This window comes from Pan paniscus, chromosome 10 (assembly GCF_029289425.2).
Source record: "Pan paniscus chromosome 10, NHGRI_mPanPan1-v2.0_pri, whole genome shotgun sequence".
NCBI classification, from domain to species: Eukaryota; Metazoa; Chordata; class Mammalia; order Primates; family Hominidae; genus Pan; species Pan paniscus.
The window spans coordinates 87890939-87905867 of record NC_073259.2 but is presented as its reverse complement, the minus strand read 5'-3'; the positions used below and the strand labels follow the sequence as shown (position 1 = coordinate 87905867).

Sequence of the window (14929 nt, the reverse complement as noted above, 5' to 3'; positions counted from 1 at the left end):
ATAATGACACAGCAGTAGTTCCCTGCCCTTTCTTTTAGCCTCATATATTCCATAATTAGAGCTAAAGAAGCTGATAACCCAGAAGTGCAATGGCCACAGACAAAGAAAGCGCCAGCAAAAGCCCAATCTTTTAAATACTAGTAGAGGGACACCCTAGCAAGACAGAAAACTTTTTGAGAATAACCATTCTACTTCAACCAAACACCACAGACAAAAACATTGGTCACACTCATAGCTGCAAAGGCCAAGTAGGGATCCTAGATTTCCATCCTCACCAAGCTGTTATGAGGCACCCTAACACCTCCTCCACTGGAATTGTGTCAGATTAGGCCAGGTACAGAGTTGGGACTTTAATTCCCGTAGAATGGTTAACTAGCCTTTCCGCAACTTGTAGTGTTACTGGAGACCATGTGGGAAGCTAAAACTTCTACGTTTATTTGGGAGTAAAGAGGAGCTTCTGTCCTTCCCTGCTAAGTGGCATCAGAGGAGTCCTATTGGAGAATGAATACTTTCACCACTTCTAAGCAGTAAAAAAGCCTTTCTCTACCTATGCACCCCAACCCCCAGCACCCAGGGGTATTAGTAGAGGCTACATGGGAGCAGTAGCTTCTCAGCCAGAGACATGTCAGTGGAGGTGGTGTGGAGAGTCAGGATTCCCACCCAGCCCAGGGGAATCAAGAAGCTGCCCCATCTGTAGTGTAAATGGAGGACAAATGGGGAACCTGAACATCTACCCCCAACTTGCCGAAATGAAATGGCACCTCACTATCTTCATCTGCTGGAGCAAAATCAAACAAAGCCAACTAACACAGAAAATTTAAGTAAGATCTAGAGTCTTATAATACCCAAAGTGTGCAGATTTTAATTAAAAATTGTCTGGCTGAGTGTGGTGGCTCACAACAGTAATCCTAGCACTTTGGGAAGCCAAGGTGGGTGGATCACCTGAGTCTAGGAGTTTGAGACCAGCCTGCGCAACATGGCGAAACCTCATCTCTACCAAAAAAAGAAAAAAACATTAGCCAGGCGTGATGGCACATGCCTATAATGCCAGCTACTCGGAAGGCTTAGGTGGGAGGATCACTTGAGCTGGGGAGGTCATGGCTGTAGTGAACTGTGATCATGCCACTGCACTCCAACCTGGGCAACAGAGTGAGACCGTGTGTCACAAAAAAAAAAAAAAAAGAAAAAAAAAATTGTCATACTAGGAACCTAGAAGATCTCAAATTGAGTGAAAAAAGACAATTAATAGAGATGAACACCAGGATAACAGATATTAAAATTATCTGACAAAGATTATAAAGCCAGCTATCTTAAAATGCTTCAACAAGCAATTATGAATGAGCATGCCTGAAACAAATGAAAAAATAGAAAGTCTTAGCAAAGAAATAAATAGAAGAACCAAATAGAAATTTTAGATCTGAAAAATCCAGTAACTAAATTAAAAACTTCAATGGATGATAGTCTCAGTAGCAGAATGGAGGAAATAGAAGAATGACTCAGTAAACTGATAGAACAATAGAAATTGCCAAATCTGAACAGCAGAGAGAAAATAGGCTAAAAATGAACAGAGCCTCAGGGACTGTAGCAAAAGAGCAAACATCTATGCCATCAGATCTCTCGGAAGAAGTGGAGAAAGAGGGCATGGCTGGAAAAGTATTAAAAGAAATGATCACTGAAAACTTTTCCCAAATTTGGCAAAAGACATAAACCTACAGATTTAAGAAACCTAGCAAACTCCTTACAGGGTAAACCAAAGCAGTCCACGCCAAGACATGGCATATGCAGACTTTTGAAAATTGAAGATTAAAAAATCTTGAAAGAAATTAGAAACTATACCAGAGGGGGGATAAATAGTTTGAATGACAGCAGATTTCTCATCAGAAATCATGGAGACTACATGTCACATTTATTAAGTACTGATAGAAAAGAACTGTTATTTTTAAGAAAACTTTCAAAGGTCTGAGGTCAGAACTTTTGTTTGGATTCATAATGTTACACAGTATCTTTCATTGGGATACAGAACTTTCAAAAGAAAATGGGAAAGTGCATTTCTACTAATGAGAAATAATCATAAGATTATTTACTATTTTGCATTTTGTTGCTCAGAGACTTGCTAATGAAAATAGCATTTATTTCTGAATAGTGTAATGTTCTGCTTAATCTTTGAATAGTTCAGATAGTTTAATTTTCATAATTTCTCCTAGGATGGCTTTGAGTAATTTTTTCAGATTTTCAAGAAGCATATAACTATTACAATGCTATTTTGCTGACTTTCTGATTTTTAAAACTTTGTATATTGGTTAAAATAACTTTTTAATACTACTTTTTCTACAATAATGTATTAGTCCAATCTCGCACTGCTATGAAGAACTACCTGAGACAGGGTAATGTATGAAGAAAAGAGGTTTAATTGACTCACAGTTCCATAGGCTGTACAGGAAGCATGGCAGGGGAAGCCTCAGGAAACTTAGAATTATGGCAGAAGGCAAAGGGGAAGTGTGCACATCTTTGTATGGCCAGCAAGAAGAGAGAAAGAGAGCAAAGAGGGAGGTGCTGCACACTTTCAAACAGCCATATCTCGTGAGAACTCTGTCAGCACTAAGACAGCACTAAGAGGATGGTGCTAAACCATTAGAAACCACCCTCATGATCCAGTCACCTCCCACCAGGCCCCAGCTGCAACACTAAGAAATGCAATTCAGTATCAGACTTGGGTGGGGACATAGAGCCAAACCATATCAACTGAATAAGAAAATATACATTAAATTTGGACACTAAATATATTTAGCTCTTGCTGATAATTGCTTTCTTTGTCTCTCTTCACTAAGTTCTCATTAGCTTCTGGTTTAAAGACAAAGTTTTTCTTAAATTTTTTCTTAAAAGATGAAAATTTTTAAATAGCTATTTCCTTTTCTTAAATATTTGCTTCTGTGGTTTGGTTTTTGACAAAACTCAGAAGACAGTGGAGACTATCAAAATTTGTCTTCCAAAGTCAGTTAACCCAGAATCTCACCTGTTTATCTAATATACCATATTCACATTGCAACCAATAGCTTTGTTAACTTTATACCTTTTGTTAGATTTTCCAGTTAGCCCATAAATAATTTTGTAAAAATCCTTTTGGATCATGTCTTGATTTGGAAGCTTACTCATTTATCTATCTAAAATTATCAAATCAGAGTTTCTAGAGTATTATAAATCTCAATTAAATCTGCCAGATTACCATTTTTCATTTCTACAATTTGTTAAGAATTTCATGGTTGGGCCCGGTGGCTCACACCTGTAATCCCAAGGTGGGAGGATTGCATAATGCCAGAAGTTTGGGACCAGCCTGGGCAACAAAGGGAGACCCCATCCCTAAAATTTTTTTTTTAATTTAGCTGAGTGTTGTAGTATGTTCTTGTATTCCTAGCAACTAGGGAGGCCGAGGCAGTTAGGATGGCTTGAGCCTAAGAGTTCAAGGTTACAATGAACTATGATTGCACTGCTGCATTCTAGCCTGGGCAACAGAATGAGACTGTCTCTTCAAAAATAAAGATCAAAAAGAATTTCATCCTGTACTAGGTGGCATCTCTTATGTTGACTACCTTTGATTTGCTTAAGGAAATTACTAAGTATTGTTAAGAAAATATAGGCCTGATTTTCTTTACCCTGAAGCACTCAATACGGTTGTTCATTTGAAAAGTAGCCCAGTCGTCTAACTTTCAGTTTGGAACACCTGTGTGAAAGTCTGTTTTTTTGTTTGTTTGTTTGTTTGTTTTCTTTCCAAGGAATCTTAGAATAGCTATGGCATATTTTTCCTAATTAATAGCCGCACAAGTAGCTTCTAATACCCCAGCTTTTGTTCTGAAGGAAATCTAGATGTCTGTTTTCAATATCTCCAGGGTCTTTCAAAGTAAAATTTTCATATTCCAGATAGCCTGTAGTTTGTTTAACATTATCTTAAACATTGCTTTCTTTCTTTTTTTTTCTTCCCCCTTTGAAATGGAGTCTAGCCCTGTCACCCAGACTGGAATGCAGTGGCACAATCTCGGCTCACTACAACCTCTGCCTTCTGGGTTCAAGCGATTCTTCTGTCTTAGCCTCCAAGTAGCTGGGATTACAGGTGTGCGCCACCACACCCAGCTAATTTTTTTGTATTTTTTTAGTAGAGTTGGGGTTTTGCTATGTTGGCCAGGCTGGTCTCGAACTTCTGACCTCAGATGATCTGCCCACCTTGGCCTACCAAAGTGAAACATTGCTTTCTAAATGTGATAATTTTGCATATGACAACAGATAGTACTTTAATTTTATTTTTAACTCATTTAAACCACATTGCCCTGTAAAGTTATTTTATAAATTAGATTTTAGTTAAGTTATATATATATAACTTATAACTAAATAATATATAACTACAGTGTATTATACTCAACTATATCTTTGAATGTCACGCAGGTGTCAACAGGCAGAGGTGGGAACTGAACCCGAAGTCTGCAGAGCATAAAAGTTTCTGCTTTTTTCACCCATCCAACCTTTGAATTGCTTTTGGAGACTATTTATGGTAGATAAGAATTAATCCACCATAGGATTAATCAGTCCGTGAGATTTTGTTTATTATTATTTATTATTATTTTTTCAAATGTGCCTTTGTAACATTTACATTTGCAAGTAATAGTTCTAGAGTGCAGGAGAAGTTTGTGAATTGTGTGTTTGCATGCATAAATATATACATACATATGTACATATACACATACGTAATCTTTTGGCTCAAGGATTGCTTTGGGCCCTGCTTCCTGCCAGCAGTTTTGGTACTTCACTCTGTTAGTTTCTCTTAATATCCTTCCTGTTTATATAAATTCTGTATTGTCCGTATTTGGCTTTGACCTGGTATTTCCTTGAAACTCTGCTTCCTGTACTTCAAGCTGCAGCTAGTCTGAGATATTCCTTTTATTCTCAATCTTTGTATCCTTTGAATGATTTGTGATACCCAAGCAGAATAGATGTATTTTTATGTAAATATTCCTAATTGTTTGGAATTTTGCCTAGGAGAATAATTACATATTCTCTTAGAGCATAGCACAGCAAGACTCCACTATATCTTACCTTTCTGCTTTAGACTCATTTATTTATTTGTAGTATATGAGGAAATATTCTTTTTAGTTTTATATACATTTTCAAAACTATGAAAACAGGAAAAATTACCTCAAGTCTAACTTCTGTTTGTAGAATTTCCATAAAGATGATAAAACTTTTACAGCATATTTTTAAATTTAAAACATGGAACTACAAAATGATACAGTAGCCATTTTTGTGATCAGATACACATGTCCAGAACAAACTTATTACAGAAAACTTGGTTAACACACAAAACAACCAATACAAATCTCTCTTCCTCTATCTCTTAGAGGTACCCACTGTTAGAGGGAGGGTGTGTGTGTGTGTAAAAGATATAGAGATTGATCAATTATTTCATTTATTCTAAGGAAAATGAACTGGGCCTCCATCTGGCTGTATATACTTCCTATCACAGGACTTTATTTTGTTCCTTCTCACCTACAGCACATTGCCCTTCTGTTCTCTTTTGTTAGCACCTACATAATCATCAGAGAATCCTTTTCTGACTTCACTAAATCCATTTTTCCTATTAATCCTAGACACTACCTAATTCTGTTACAGGACCTACCACAGCTTTACATTTATTTGTGTATTTAATCTGACTGTCTTACTAGACTATAAACTTTTTGAAGGGAAATTCTGTGTTTCTTTTTGTTTACCTTTATATTCCTGGTATGTAACATAGTGCCAGATGCATACTAGACACTCCATAAATATTGGTTGAATTAATGAATACGTTTGAAATACCAGCAAAGAATGTACATAAGCAGTTCATAAAAGGAGAAATACAAATGCCAGTAAATATATCTAAATATTTTCAGTCTCATGTGTAATCAGGAAATACAAATTAAAGCAATGACAACATGTTTTATCTTCATGATGTTGGGAAAATTTTTTAAAGATTGTTAATTTCAACTGTCTATTTAAGTGCACATCTATTAAGAGAATAATATTAAATGAAGGTATGAACCAGACATACTATGGAATATTTTTCAGGTGTTAGAAGGGAAGAGTTACATTATACTTCATTTAGAATAATCTCATTAATTTGTGCTTTACAAAAAGAACCCCAAAAGTGATGGTGTATATATGTTTACACACATATAAATTTATGGCAGAGGTACTGGAAAGATTTTTGCCCTACTGTTGATAGTGTTTATCTCTGGGGGAGGGAACATAATAGTAGGAGAGGAATAAAGGAGTTCTTTTTTCCGTCTGTGGACGTGTACTTTTTTAAAAAACTATTTTATAATTAGAATATTTTTATATAGTCGAAGTATGAAGGAGCTAAATTGTTAGGAACATAAAGAAAAAGACCTATTCTTTATATATGGAAAAATAAAACCAGGGATACCCAAATCAAATGGTTTAATTTAGAACTACAAGTAGTTCTATATTGTTGGTGCCTAAAGTGTGATGCCGGAAGAAGGAGGAGGCTGAAAAAGAAGACAAGGCCAGATCAGTGAGGGCTGTACATTATCTTTTCTCCTAGCATGGTAGAGCCATCGAAAAATTTTTTAAGTTAGAACTTGACTTGGGTAGGCTGGGCGTGGTGGCTCACTCCTGTAATCCCAGCACTTTGGGAGGCCGAGGCAGGCGGATCACGAGGTCAGGAGATTGAGACCACGGTGAAACCTCGTCTCTACTAAGAATACAAAAAAAAAAAAAAAAAAATGAGCCACGCGCAGTGGCGGGTGCCTGTAGTCCCAGCTACTGGGGAGGCTGAGGCAGGAGAATGGCATGAACCCGGGAGGTGGAGCTTGCAGTGAGCAGAGATCACGCCGCTGCACTCCAGCCTGGGTGACAAAGCGAGACTCTGTCTCAAAAAAAACAAAAAGAGAGAAAAAAGAAATTGACTTGGGTAATAGATGGTTAGTTACATCGTTCAGTAGATGACTCTGGGAGATGTGCTGTTGACATGATTAAACAGATAAATAACCTTTTTGTATCTGAATACCTTTGGCAGGTTTGATGAAGCCTATAGATACTTTCTTAGAATTGTGTTTTGGATGCTTAAAATAAAATACAGAGTACACAGAAGCCAATTATATTGGAATGCACTTATCAAAATATTTTAAAATATATTTGTAGTATAATTATCTTGTCTGCTTCTTTAGTAAAATATTAAAAAGACCTATTGGTGGGTTTAATAACTAATTTTAAAATAATGATAAGCAATAATTTAATGTATCTGTGTTAATTGAATTTTTTATGAACCTTCTGAATTTTACCCATGAACCCCAGCTTAAGAACTCTTGTTTGTGGGATGAGATTGGGAGCACAGAGACCAGTAAGGAAACCAGTCCATATGGAGATAATGAGAAGTCTCAGTGGAGGTGGATCCTATGAGACTTTCTAATTATTATTAAAAATTAGCATTTTTATGAAATACTTTCTAATTATTATTAAAAATTAAAATTTTTGTATTGGTAAAGCAACGTGTGTACATTATAGAAAAATTAGGAAATATAAATTTAAAAAAGAAACATGCTCTAGATAGTTTTGTTTTTTGTTTTTTTGGCTTGATCTCAGCTCACTGCAAGCTCCACCTCCCGGGTTCTCGCCATTCTCCTGCCTCAGCCTCCTGAGTAGCTGGGACTACAGGCGCCCACCACCACGCCCGGCTAATTTTTTGTATTTTTAGTAGAGACAGGGTTTCACCGTGTTAGGATGGTCTTGATCTGACCTCGTGATCCGCCTGCCTTGGCCTCCCAAAGTGCTGGGATTACAGGCGTGAGCCACTGCACCTGGCCTGATAGTTTTTAAAAATTTAAATAATGTATATACTGCCCTTTATTGCTGCTTTATATAGGAACTTTCCTCATTGGTTATGCATTTAGTTTTATTTCAGTGATAATATCTTTTGCTTAACTGTTTTTCCTTTGGTTTTACAGGTTTTTGATTGGTCAAGGAGCACATGTAGGGGCTGTCAACAGTGAAGGAGATACACCTTTAGATATTGCGGAGGAGGAGGCAATGGAAGAGCTACTTCAAAATGAAGTTAATCGGCAAGGTAAAATAAAAAGCAACCTAAATGGAAAAATGTTTTAGAAAGAATATGATACTTTTCCAGCAAAAATATTTGTTGACATTGAAGGACAATCATAATTTCATGAAAAAAATGAATTCAGCTTGCAAAACAATAGTACAGTATGTTTCTGTTTTCTAAAATATTCTCCACTCTATCTTTTAAGTATTTTTAAAGTTAAAAGAAATCTTAGAAGCAGCAGGATCAGGCATAAAAGTATGTGGAAGTAAAAGTTTTGGAGCAAAATAAAGCAGGCAAAGGGGATAGAAAGTGCACAGGGTAAGTGGCACATTGCAAAGTTAAATAGTGTGGTCAAGAAGGCTCACTGATAAGGGATCATTTAAGCTGAGATGTGAATACAATGAGGGAATGAGTCATGTTGATCTGGGGAAAGAGCATTCCAGACAAGGGGAGCAATGAATACAAGAATGGGAGGGTGTCTTGTATATGCAGAGAAGCAGCTAGAGGCAGAGCAGAGGAAGAGGCAGGAAGGAGATGAGGTCACAGAAGTAGCAGGAGGTCATATCACCTAAGGCCTTGTGAGCCATTGGGAAGACTTTGGCTTTTAACCTGAGTGAAATAGGAAGCCAATGGAGGGATTGAGGCAGAGGATTGACATGATTTGTTATACTTTTAGAAAGGATCTCTCTGGCTCTTGTGTTGAAAATAGATTGTAGGAAGACAAGGACAGAAGTAGGAGAAGGGTTAGGAAATAACTGCCATAATCCAGACAAAATAAAGTGATTTATTTTTGACTGGTAGTAGATGAAGTGATGAGAAGAGATTGGATTATGGATATATTTTGAAGGTTTGGCCAAGAGGATTATTGAGTCATTAGCTAGAAGGTGTGAAAAAAAGAAGATTCTAAGATTTTTGGTTTGAACAAATGGATGGATGAAGTTCCTATCTGAGATGTGAAGATTGTAAGAAGAGTAGGTTTTATAGGGAAATATTAGGGCTTCATTTTCAGGCATGTTAAATTTGTTTTGCGTGTTAGATATCCAAACTGTTGAATATGTGAGTCTGCAGTTACAAAATGGATATGTAAATTTGGGAGGTGTTCATTTATAGATAACAGTGATTGCTAATGGGCACAGAGTTTCATTACTCAAGAGTGATGAGTATTCTAAAGTTGATTGTGATGATGGTTACACCACTCCTCACATTTACTAAAAAAAAACATTGAATTCTACACTTTAAATGCTATGTAAATGCTGTGAATTAGATCTTAATAAAGCTGTGTGTGTGTATATATATGTATGTATATATAAAATATGATCCAGCTTGGCAGCAGTGGCTCATGCCTGTAATCCCAGCACTTTGGGAGGCCAAGGCAGGCGGATCACGAGGTCAGGAGCTTGAGACCAGCCTGACCAACATGGTGAAACCCTGTCTCTACTAAAAATACAAAAATTAGCTGGGCGTGGTGGTGGGCGCCTGTAATCCCAGCTACTCAGAAGGCTGAGGCAGGAGAATTGCTTGAACCCGGGAGGCGGAGGTCGCAGTAAGCTGAGATTGCACCACTGCACTCCAGCCTTGGCAACAGAGTGAGACTCCGTCTAAAAAAAAAAAAAAAAAAGATCCAGCAACTCCTTTTCTAGAAATTTACCATATATCTATATCTATCTATCTATCTATATATCTGTATCTATCTATCTATCTATCTATCTATATATTTTTTTTTTGAGACAGAGTCTTGCTGTGTCACCCAGGCTGGAGTGCAGTGGCGTAATCTGGGTTCGCTGCAACCTTTGCAGTCTGGGTTCACTGCAACCTCTGCCTCTCGGGTTCAAGTGATTCTCCTTGCCTCAGCCTCCCGAGTAGCTGGGATTACAGGCGCCTGCCACCGTGCCTGGCTAATATTTTTGTATTTTTTGGGGTTTTACCGTGTTGGCCAGGCTGGTCTCCACCTCCTGACCTCTGGTGATCCTCCTGCCTGGGCCTCCCAAAGTGCTGGGATTACAGGCATGAGCCAGCACTCCCAGCCTACCCAAAAGAATTTAAAACAACTCAACTCTTTGAAATTGAATAATTTGTACAAACATGGGTGTACAAATTATTCATATTAGCCAAAAGATGAAAGCAAACCAAGTGTCCATTGATGGATGAATAAATAAACAAAATGTGGAATATATATACAGTGAAATATTATTCAGCCTTAAGGAAGGAAATCAAACATATGCTACAGCATGGAGGACTTTACGGTAAGTGACATAAGCCAGTGATCAAAAAAAACCAAAAACAAATGATTCTACATATATGAGGTACCTAGAATAGTCAAATTCATAGAGAAAATAGAATGATGGCTGCCAGGGGCTGGAAGGAGGGGAGAAAAGGGAGTTGTTTTTTAATGGCAGAGTTTTTCTTTTGCAAGATGAAAAAAGCTATGTAGATATGTTACACAACAATGTGAATGTACTTAAGAACTGTACACTTAAAAATAGTTAAGACCTGTAATCCCAGCTAAGGGGGGAGGATTGCTTTAGCTCGTGTGTTCCAGGCTGCAGTGATCTGATCACATCACCGTGCTCCAGCCTGGGTGACAGAGTGAGACCCTTTCTGAAAACAACAAAGAAAGTTAAGATGGTAAATTTTATTTTTATGTTTATTTTACTACAATTAAAAATTTATGTATGTGTGATTACTTTTGCAGTACCTTTGGGCAGGACTGACACACACACACACACACACACACACACACACACACACACACAAAGTGCCACATGTGATTTTTGTTATAGTCCATTAGGCAGTGATCAAACAGGTATTATTAGAGCTGTGTTTTACTGAGGTCAAACGATAGAGGAATGGTATGAAATATTGATGTAGAGGGCCGACTCCTGCTGAAATGTGCTTCATCAGAAAATAGAAACTAAGGATTAGAAAGGAATAGAAGGTAAATAAATTCCATGAAAGGAGATTTTTATTCCTTGGGATTAGGAAAATTCCTAATGACTGCGGGTTTGTTTTGTTTTGTTTTCGTTTGTTTTGAGACAGACTGGAGTGCAGTGACACAATCATGGCTCACTACAGCCTCAACCTCCCAGACTGTAGCGATCCTCCCACCTTAGCCTCTTGAGGAGCTGGGACTGTAGGCGCATGCCACCTCACCTGGCTAATTTTTGTATTTTAAGTAGAGATGGGGTTTTACTGTGTTGGTCAGGCTGATCTTGAACTACTGAACTCAAGCAGTCCACCTATCTTGGCCTCCCAAAGTTCTGATATTATAGGCATGAGCAACTGCATCTAGCCAACTGTGGGTTTGTTTAAAAAAAAACTATCTTAAGCATGAAAACCGAGAAAATAAATACCTAAAATAGAATTGAGGTGTTATAAAAAGTGATTAAAGATAACTAGAGCCTAAAAAAAAACAAGAAATGCAATAGAAAAGTGGTTATAAACTGGAGCCTGAATAAGCACAGAGAAGAGCTTTCAACAGCCATGTTCTAGACAAGTGTTTTAGAGTCATAGGATCTTCTAGAATTGAGTAAACTAAAGAATAAGTATAAAGCATCACAACCTAGCAAGAACTTCCCTGCCCATTTTGCTGTGATGAGTGCTCAGATAACAGTTTCCTGTCAAACAATGGTAATTCTTTAAAGTAAACATTTAAGGCTCTTATTTTTTATCTGATATTAGCAATTGTTATAAACTAGAAAAGGCATGGAGTTGTACTGAAAATTTCTTGCATTTGGTTTCCTTCTGTATAAGGGAAATTGCTAGCGTAACTGTAAGCAGGGCTGATTTTAGTTTTAATGATTCATTTAGTACTGATTAATGTGCCAGCAAATGTTCTATGTGCTGGGTGTTAACAATAAAAAAAGCAAGACAATCCTTCTTAAGGATTTCACAGTCTAGCAGAAGTGTCAAATGAAGAGAGCTTCACAATACAGTGTGCTATGTATTAAAATATATAGGAACAGAATGTTGTGAGAGAATAGAAAAAGCTGTAGTGAGGAAAGGTTTCAGAGTGATGACATTTAGAGGGAGTTGGCTTGGCAAAGAAAGGAACTGGTGGACAGAAAAGGCAGGGTATCAAAATGTGAAAGAAAAGGAGTTGGAAGGCCAAGCACAGTGGCTCTTGCCTATAATTCCATTGCTTTGGGGGGCTGAGATGAGAGGCTTGCTTGAGGCCAGGAGTACAAGGTTACTGTGAGCTACGATTGCATCACTGCACTCCAGCCTGGACAACAGAGTGAGACCTTGTCTCTCTCTCTTTTTTTTTTTTTTAAATAAAAAGGAATTGGAGACATACATAGCATATGTGGACTGGAAGACAGACACATTCATTGGGACTGGAATTGAGATGCAAAGTCAGGGTGGGATTTGTAGGAGATGAGGCCTGAAAAGATAGGTCAGAGCCAGATAGTGAAGGATATCTATTTTTGTAGACATTGGATAGATGGAACAAATATCTCCAAGCAATAAATTAATTTGATTGGATTTGGTTTTTAGTATAAAGCTGATGGCAACTTGGAGGATGAAATAGAATGTAGGATATATGGTGACACGCATTCCTTGAAGAAGATTCTCAAATTAGTCCAGGTGAAAGATGATAAGAGCCAAAACCTGTCACACTTGAAATGAAGAACAAGGCTGTCTTGAGGAAATATTGAAGTAAAATTAGAACAGTTTGGTAAAGAATTGAATGCAGATATGAAGGAAGAATTAAGCCTAACTTACTAAAGTTTCCAGTTGAAGAAGTGATGATTAGATGAGTTCATGTAGGAAAGTGTGAGATGAGACAGAACCAGACTGAGGGACTACATGAGTATATATTGGGTTTGTAGTACTAAAGGACATCTAGATGACAGTGGTTGGTGCATTGTTAGAACTTAGGGTATGTAAAGATGTGAAGAGTAAATCTAGGAGAACCATAAGGAGGGGGAATTCTGGAAACTAGTAGATGAGATGACCCTGGAGATGAAAAGCTAAGTGCTAACACTGATAATAGTAGTAATGACAATAGCTAACTGTTATTAAATGCTTATTATATGCCAGGCATTGAGCCAAGAGCTTCACATGCATTTCTTCATTTCATCCTCATAGCAATTCTGTGAGGTTTATACTACTGTTACCCCATTTCCAGATGAGAAAATTGAGGCTTAGTGATTTACCCAAGATCATACAGGTAGGAAGTGGTAGTGCTATAGGTCTGTCCTAAACAGTAAGACAGATATCTTGAGCCCACATTCTGTACCACTGTACCGTACTGCATTTTATTTAAAATGTCTCCCTAGAAAATACTTCATGATGTTCATTTGATACATATAATGGGAATGCATAAATTTATATAGCATATCTTAATTCCAAAGAAACAAAAGTATAGGGGCATCTCTAACAGATTTTAATAATTATAAAAAAGCACCCTAAATATATCTCTAGTTGTATTAGTCCATTCTCATGATGCTATGAAGAAATACCCAAGACTGGGTAATTTGTAAAGGAAAGAGGTTTAATTGACTTATAGTTCCACAGGGCTGGGGAGGCCTCAGGAAACTTACAGTCATGCAGTCATGACAGAAGAGAAAGCAAACACATCAGGAAACTTACAATCATGCAGTCATGACAGATGGGAAGGCAAACATATCCTTCTTCACACGGTGGCAGAAGAGAGAAGTGCCAAGCAAAGACCCTTTTAAAACCATCAGATCTCGTGGGAACTCACTCACTATCACAAGAACAGCAGCACTGGGGGTAACTGCCCCCATGATTCAGTTACCTCACACGGAGTCCCTCCCACGACTTGTGGGGATTGTGGGAACTACAATTCAAGATGAGATTTGGGTGGGAAACAGACAAATCATATCATCCCACTCCTGGCCCCTTCCAAATCTCATGTCCTCACATTTCAAAACACAATCATACCTTCCCAACAGTCCCCCAGAGTCTTAACTCATTCCAACATTAACCCAAAAGTCCAAGTCCAAAGTCTCATCTGAGGCAAGGTAAGTCCCTTCTGCCTGTGAGCCTGTAAAATCGAAAGCAAGTTAATTACTTCCTAGACACAGTGGGGGTACAGGCATTGGGTGAATATACCTGTTCCAGATGGGAGAAATTGGCCCAAACAAAGAGGCTATAAGCCCCATGGAAGTCTGAAATCCAATAGGGCTGTTATTAAACATTAAAGTTCCAAAATGATGTCCTTTGACTTCATGTCTCACATCCAGGTCATGCTGATGTAAGAGGTGGGCTCCCACAGCCTTGGACAGCTCTGCCTCTGTAGCTTTGCAGGGTACAGCCCCACTCCTGGCTTCTTTCATGGGCCAGTGTTGAGTGTCTCTGGCTTTTCTAGGCACACAGTGCAAGGTGTTAGTGGATCTGTCATTCTGGGGTCTGGAAGACAGTGGCCCTCTTCTCATGGCTGCACTAGGCAGTACCCCAGTGGGGATTCTGTGTGGGGTCTCTGACCTCACATTTCCCTTCCATGCTGCCCTAGCAGAAGTTCTCCATGAGGGCTTTACCTCTGCAGCAGACTTCTGCCTGGACATCCAGGCCTTTCCATACATCCTCTGAAATCTAGGCAGAGCTTCCCAAACCTCAGTTCTTGACTTCTGCACACCCATAGTCCCAACACCACATGGAAGCCACAAAGGCTTGGGGCTTGCATCCTCTGAAGCGATGGCCTGAGCTGTACATTGGCCCCTTTTAGCCAGGGCTGGAGTAGCTGGGACACAGGGCACCAAGTCCCAAGGCTGCACACAGCAAGGGGGCCCTGGACCCAGCCCATGAAACCATTTTTCCCTCCCAGGCCTCCAGGCCTGTGATGGGAAGGGCTGCTTTGAAAGTCTTTGACATGCCCTGGGG

The 14929-nt window shown here is 38.5% G+C and overlaps 1 protein-coding gene across 4 annotated transcripts in view; it reads left to right on the top strand.

Annotated features, from left to right (window-relative positions):
- Positions 1–14929, top strand: part of PPP1R12A (protein phosphatase 1 regulatory subunit 12A) — a 164005-nt gene that overhangs the window by 84434 nt on the left and 64642 nt on the right. For all 4 annotated transcript variants that reach the window (XM_008958330.6, XM_034936274.3, XM_003832870.7 and 1 more), the window contains exon 3: positions 7989–8107. In XM_008958330.6, the coding sequence (XP_008956578.1) occupies positions 7989–8107 (119 nt within the window). The remainder of the gene's footprint in view (positions 1–7988; positions 8108–14929) is intronic.